The 7,165-nt window shown below is 47.3% G+C and overlaps 1 protein-coding gene across 1 annotated transcript in view; it reads left to right on the forward strand.

The window, feature by feature from the left end:
* Positions 1-5,295, forward strand: part of LOC138952720 (protein decapentaplegic-like) — an 82,987-nt gene extending 77,692 nt beyond the window's left edge. The window contains exon 3 of the mRNA XM_070324431.1: positions 4,072-5,295. Within this exon, the coding sequence (XP_070180532.1) occupies positions 4,072-5,132 (1,061 nt within the window). The 3' untranslated portion in view covers positions 5,133-5,295. The remainder of the gene's footprint in view (positions 1-4,071) is intronic.
* The last annotated feature ends 1,870 nt before the right edge of the window (positions 5,296-7,165 follow it).

Below are 7,165 nucleotides of genomic sequence, written 5' to 3' on the forward strand. Positions count from 1 at the left end.
CTGTATTGAGAACCTCGAGACTGTCACTGTCAGTGTCAGCAAGAGTGGATCACGCTCTCAGCCTGGGTCATAAAGTGTATTCCTGGTTCCACAGTTTTCCATATATTATATTATATTATATTAATATAATATCATTTACGTCGTAGTAGGTAAACAAGGACATAATTTCCTTTTTCTTCACTGACATTTGCTTAAAATCTTAAATTGCATGACACTTTTTGATTCCAGCAATTAAAACGTTGAAATGAGACCTGTTCCCCCCCTTGAAAACGACAGCTTTTCCTTTGAAAAATACCCTTAGTACGCCAAAGAGGGAAAAATACACAACTCATGTCTGTACATTGGCTCAGCATCATGGTGATAACCACCGCAATTTGTTTTCACGATTAAGACCCAGCCTTACTCTTACAGCAACTCTTTGAAGTACTGGTCGTTTACGTTCATAACTAAGTAGGGATTCAATTTTGTGTGTTTTCTCAGACACACAATGTGAATCCTATCACGAGTAAAGTTACCCCGTCAGTATAAAAATGACCCGATTAGAGCATAATGGCAGTCCTTCTTTCATGCAAAATAAATTGACAATCAAACAACAACTCAGGATTGAAATGTTTAGTAAGTTGTGAGAAAAGTTCGTTCACCTTCAAGGTTGCTGATGTATCTGCTCTCTTGTCTCTTTCTCTGATTCGCCCACCATGTGGATTTTGTAAATTGTCTACTCTCGTCGGTCCTCTCTCGAGGAGGCCTGTTCATTATCTTGCAAATGACCCACCACACCGGCCACCTCGGGGGTGTGATCAAACGCAGAGCAGAACGAGGCCGATAATTGCCCGACGACCACCCAGAGAAATGTCGTCTGCAAACTGAGAACAGCATCCACTTTCTTGGTCGTCTTCTTTTGAGACGCGAGGAAGGGAGATCACTATCGATGATAATCAGGGACGGTAACAACCTAAATCGGCCACTTTTCGCAGCAAGGGGTAGCAAAGATGAATAGTGGAATTTTGTCAGTGGGTGTGGGCTTCTTTCGGAGAAGATAAATCTTTCTGCGCTTTGGATTTAGGTGGGGTAGCCAGACGCATGTATCGAAACATTATTTGTTTATGTCAGTCTCTAAACAGCTCCTTATTTTATTTTCAGCACATGTAATTTTACAGTAAATATCACTGATGTGGCGTGCAATAACTCTGAAAATGTCACTGCCGATATGATTCACAAGAATTGTACTCACAGCTGTCGTTTTAGTTTTCATGTTGGCAAGGTAACGACTTTATCTTGAAATCATTATGTGGTATTATTTTTAACACTTTACAAGCTCGAAAACATCGATAACAATTGCTGATTTGATTCTAAAAAGAATAACCCTCTGCTGTGTGGAAATTTGTTTGCAAGGAAACGACTTTGTCTTGAAGTTTTTATTAGAATTAATTATACTAATGTACCAGTTTACTGCTTCCCCAAATCAGTAAGGCGACCGTGAGCGGCCGAACCGAGCGGCGAGGTGACCTAGTAAAGCCGCTGGTGACTTCAAAAGCAGCACTCTCACCTTTTCACCAAAACCCGCTAATGTGTGAACTTAACAATGCAATTTTGTTCTCAGTACCCGTGTAGAAAATCCAAGACAATAAAAATGATCGTTCTCACATTTTCAAAGTCGGAAACCCATCAATGTGTGAACTTCCAGCGCTAATTTACAAAAGTGTCCTCAGTGCACCCTGTGTAGCGGTCGAATACCCTCGGAAATCCAAGACAAAATCAAAAGCAGCGTTCTCGTCATCAAAGCCTCAGAAACCCGCCAATGTGTGAACATACAACTCTGTTTTGTCAAAGCTTCGCCAGTAACTATATCTAGCGGTAGACAATCCAAGGCAATCTGTCATCACGGCGTGTATCAGTTGTTCTGCAAGGAAGCAATAGAATCAAAGATTTTCGTAGCTAAGGAGATCTTTGATAGACCCGGATTTCTGATGAAAATGAGATTTAACGAACTCAGTTGCCACCAGTGGCCGTGCCCACCCGACTTTCTTGGAGCACCGAACTCCGTTTGATGTCGGATTCATCGTAGAAGGGCGACGCCCACACGTGAAAATAGCGAGTAAGCCCCACCATCATGATAATACACGTTTTTCATCCGCACATAGAAAGATGCACGGGGTGGCTTCACTCAGCAAAAACTTTTTAAAGAGACCTGCCTCCACCAAGGGCGCCCCCTGTCGGGTTCGGTCCGGTTACTGTCCCTGATTTGCATGCGTTTTATGGTTTGGAAACTGGGAGGTAGACGCGTGTGTGGTGCGTTTGGTCTCCATTGTGGGTGTGCGGGGAAACAATTGGCTCGTGAGCGTATTGGTGTTATTCGGCTATTCCTCGGCTTTATGGTTTTGGACGGGAGCTGACTTGTCGGGGACACTCAGTGACTGGATTTGGAAGGGGTTGGTGGTGGGGAAGGCGGAGGTGAGGGAGGGGAGGGAGACGAGGAAGGGAGTGGGAGGAGGCACGGGGAGGGGAGGAGGTTGGGAGAGAGTGACAGAGAGGAAGTGTGTGTGTGTGTGTGTGTGTGTGTGTGTGTGTGTGTGTGTGTGTGTGTGTGTGTGTGTGTCTGAGAGAGAGAGAGAGAGAGAGAGAGAGGGGGGGGAAGGGGCGGAGATAGACAGACAGGGATATGGAGGCAGATCTACATTACAGGGGGACATACAAGCAGACAAGAAGAACGAACTTAGTATTAATGCATACGAATTGACCCCTCCTCCCCCCCCCCCCCCTCTCTCTCTCAGAAGAAGTGAAAAATACTTGACGTCTTTAAAATGTACACAAGAGTCATTCGGTACTTTGAAAGGTTTGTTGAAACAAACATTATACTTTGCACACGATAAAAAAAAGCTAGTGTGACCTGTTTCTTTACCTGATTTCTGTCTGTCTGCCCCCCTCTCTCTCTCTCTCTCTCTCTCTCTCTCTCTTCTCTCTCTCTCTCTCTCTCTCTCTCTCTCTCTCTCTCTCTCTCTCTCTCTCTCTCTCTCTCCCTCTCCCCTCCCTCTCTCTCTCTCTAAACATATGTATAACGCTGCACGGCTTGACAAGCGCACGACAGCTAAATGCCCCACTTGCGTTCTTAATGGCGGGGTGAGGGTCCCCGGCGATTTAACATGTCGTTATTCTATTCACCTTTAACTTTTTCCTCCATTAATTTTATCTTGTCTTTTTTCACCTGGGATTTAAACGCTCACAGCACTTCCTACTCGTGACGTTAGTTGCACTAGAATTACAATCACGAAAACAGTAATTGCACATTTGCCTCACAAGCGAAGACAGTATTTTCATCGAAACCCGAAAGAGGAGACGGAGGGACATTTTTTAGCTTGTCAATTTGCATGTGTTCACTGTCATTCGTAGCATGCTAATCTTATTAACGATGGGGTAGACCTGGCTTTAAACCGTCAGTTTATGTGTTTGAAACTGCCCGTTAGGGACGAAGCTGTGCGGACACTAGGCGTGAAGATAAGGGAGAGAAAAATGGCACCCGTGTCATTCCGATAAAGGGAAAGGATTTGCACATGTCGTCACTTCGATCGCGGTTGTTTGCTGGGCGGGTAGAAGAAAAGTTGCACCTTGCTCGGAGGGAAAGGTATACCGTCTTAGTACAAGGTTTGATCAGAAAGACATCATTGAAGAATTATAGATTTGATGAAAAGGAGTTTAGATAATACCTTGTTTGTGTTTACTGTCCTTTTGCGGAGTTAGTCATTTTGATTGCACGAAAAAGAAGTTGACAAGTTTCCGTTTGCATTAATGTCCGAAGCCTGTCACTTGGCTGTCCTGTCTCTCTGTTTTCGTGGGTTCACATAATTTGTCGAATCTTGTCATGACTAATGCGTAATATATTTGCGCGTTGAAGATGATGTAACGTTACCCTTTAAAAGGCTCTTTTCTTTCTTGCTTTCTTTCTTTATTAATTACTGGATGTGTTTTTCTTTCTTTCTTTTTTCTCTCTTTCTTGTTTTTGTTTTCTAGTAGGCAGACCATTATTCAGCCTGAAAAAATAGTTCGTCATTGTGTTTTTCTTTTTCTTTTTTCCAGATCACCATGTCACAGGAGGGTGCGAGCCGGGAAGGTGCACTCGCCTTGTATTCAACGTGTCCACGATTCCTGAAGCGGAGACACTGGCCGCTGCCGAGTTTCGAGTCTTCGTCGAGGGCCTTGACCTTCAACCCTCTCAAGGTCAAAGTCACGAGAAGGCGACGGTGACGACGACGACGACGACGAGGAGTAGCTGGAGATTGGAGGTGCACGAGATCATGCACACAGTGAAGGGAGATGAGGAGGGAGGGGAGGGGGAGGACTGCATCTCCCGCCTGATAGACACCCGGGTGGTGAAGGCCGGCGACAGGGGCAAGTGGGAGTCGTTCGACGTTCACCCGGCAGTATTAAAGTGGAAGAAAGGGGTGCCCTTCAACAAGGGCTTGGAGATCAGACTGGTGGCCCACGGCGGGCCTGTGACCTCTTCTTCGGCCTCTTCGGGCCGCTCAGTGCACAACATCTCGGACAGTAATAAGCACGTGCGCTTGCGCCGCTCCTTGGACGTTTCGCAGCAGCAGTGGCGGGTACAGAGGCCGCTGCTGGTGACTTACACGGACGATGGGCGGGGGCAGAAACAGTCCGGGGCCAGCCCCTCGCGGACGAAGCGCGCCGCGCTCTCCTCGGAACGCAAGCGCGAGCGACGGGAACGGCGGCGGAAGAGCCGCGAGGGCAAGACGCGGCGAAATCGCCGGAACCGCAAGAAGAAGAGGAAGAAAAAGAGACGCAAGACGAAGAAGGGCGACAAGAACATGTGCCGGCGCCACCCGCTCTACGTCGACTTTAACGACGTGGGCTGGAACGACTGGATCGTGGCGCCGGACGGCTACAACGCCTACTACTGCCAGGGCGACTGCAACTTCCCGCTGGCCCACCACCTCAACTCCACCAACCACGCCATCGTGCAGACGCTGGTCAACTCCGTGGACCCCTCGGCCGTGCCCAAGGCGTGCTGCGTGCCCACCGAGCTGTCGGCCATCTCCATGCTGTACCTCGACGAGTGGGACAAGGTGGTGCTCAAGAACTACCAGGACATGGTGGTAGAGGCCTGTGGCTGTCGGTAGTTACTGTGTGCACATCACACTCTCGGGTGTTCAGCTACTACATACAAGCCTCTACTTGGCTTGCACTGCCACAGTCTTCACAAAAAAGCGTTTGGCATGTGAACGTCTTAATGCAGAGCCTGCGAACGCCTAAAAAGCAAGGACTCTGCGAACGTCAGAAAAACAGTGCTGTTCCCTCACGGCCCGCATGGCGCTGGGGTGTTCTGCGTTTCACACGGCCTTCAATGAGCTTACAGCAGAACCAAGTTATGCGGACGTGAGGCGTGGAGTCTCGTCTCTGCTGTGCGTCTCTAACTTTGTGAGCTGGGACCATGCACGTTGCCAGCAGCCTGCAGATTGGACTGGCGTGCGGCAGAATCTCGGCGAGGCTCCAGCAGTGTCAGCAACAGCCCTGCATTAGCCCATATTGCAGTGCTCGTGTTTGGAACGCAAATCTTCGTCCGGCATTATCACAACATCGGCATAGTGCCTTGCGACGCTCGGCAAAGCCGGTTGACGAGTGGACTGTCGTGAGGTTGTTGTCACCACAACTTAGTGCCTTTGACTTGCATGCTGACTCACGCACCTGAGATATAGGCCTGAGCGAAGCGGCCAGCTGTTGGTCGTTATCAATGTGTGTCGTATGTTCTTTTGCGAGGTGTTGAAATATACTCATTCATCCGCCACGAGAACGTCGTGAAAGAATGCGGGGAATGGCAGCATGGCCGCCTGGCGAGTTCCTATGCGCGATGCATTTTCAGCATCCAGTGTGTTGTCCCGACTGGATGATCTTGGAACGTCTTCTACTGTTTTGGGCAAAAAAGCCGAACTGTGTATTGCGAGGATCGAGAACGGGGGGGTTGATACCAACAAATTGTGACCTTTCGAGTAAACGTTGTCCGCTTAGGACAACCCGTGTTCACCGTTATCTCTGGCTGTCTGCAAATGAGGCGTCAAGCAGGCATGGCTTCGCGAAGACTTAATTCTCTTTATTGCATGGAAAAAAATAATTCACCATACAACAACAAAAGTCGCCGTAAAACGACCACCGTCTTCATTAATTTCGTGTGACACCAGAGACTTGCCAAATGCACGCACGCGTCTCCAACAGTCGTTGGCTTTTGCTTCGTAGTTAGACAACGACAGCGGTTTCTTCAGACGATGCTGATTCCTCTCAGCAATTCCTACGGCCGGAGAGCCATTCTCGAGGAACAGGAGACAAGAAGGAGATTGGGTTGCAGTGGGGAAGGGGCGAGGGGCGAGGTAGCGGTGGTGGAATAGAATAGCAGAAAAGACTTTTAAATGATATAACATTGGAGGGCGAATAGGATAGCAGAAGAGACTTCTTTATATGTTCCGACGTTAGAAGGGGCTATGGCATGACAGAAAAGACTTTCATATCAACGAGAATTTAAGGGGTAAGATCCGATTTAGAACCCTCAAGTCAGGAATGTTAGTTAGTGTCTCCAAAGCGATAGCAGGCCTCAGAGCAACGTTGAACTGTACTTTCAGTGGTCAAAGAATCAACCACAGCAGGTGTCCAGTCTAACCATAAATTGATCGGCTGTCACCGACTGCTGGCTTAGATTCATCCGCTAGATTTTTGGATAAACAAAATAAGTGGCTTTTCATTATAGTTTTGTTTTCTTCCTGTGTCATATTCACAATGTGGTGTTGTTGTTTTTAGCTTTATTACAGTTTAAATGTTTTCTTGTAAGTAAAACACTATTTACAATTGTTTCGTCAACAGGGTATCCTTAACAGCCTCATGCACGCAACTCTTATTGACTATCCTTATTTAGCACAGAATCACGGATGTTGTTCGACTCTTGATTGCAAGGAAAAAAGGAAGGCATGAAGGAAAGAAACCCAAAAGTAAAAGAGAAGTAGAACACAGGCGAAGATGGAAAACTACTGTGATTAAATGTGTCGTCTGTTTTACGTCGACTGTTGCTGCATACATGTACCAAACGAGCATAAGGAATACCTGTTGCTTGGCATACCAGTTTGGGACATGACAGCTTCGTATTGGTATGCTGATTTCGAGTTCGTGT

The sequence above is a fragment of the Littorina saxatilis genome, linkage group LG17 (genome assembly GCF_037325665.1).
Source record: "Littorina saxatilis isolate snail1 linkage group LG17, US_GU_Lsax_2.0, whole genome shotgun sequence".
Classification (NCBI taxonomy): Eukaryota; Metazoa; Mollusca; class Gastropoda; order Littorinimorpha; family Littorinidae; genus Littorina; species Littorina saxatilis.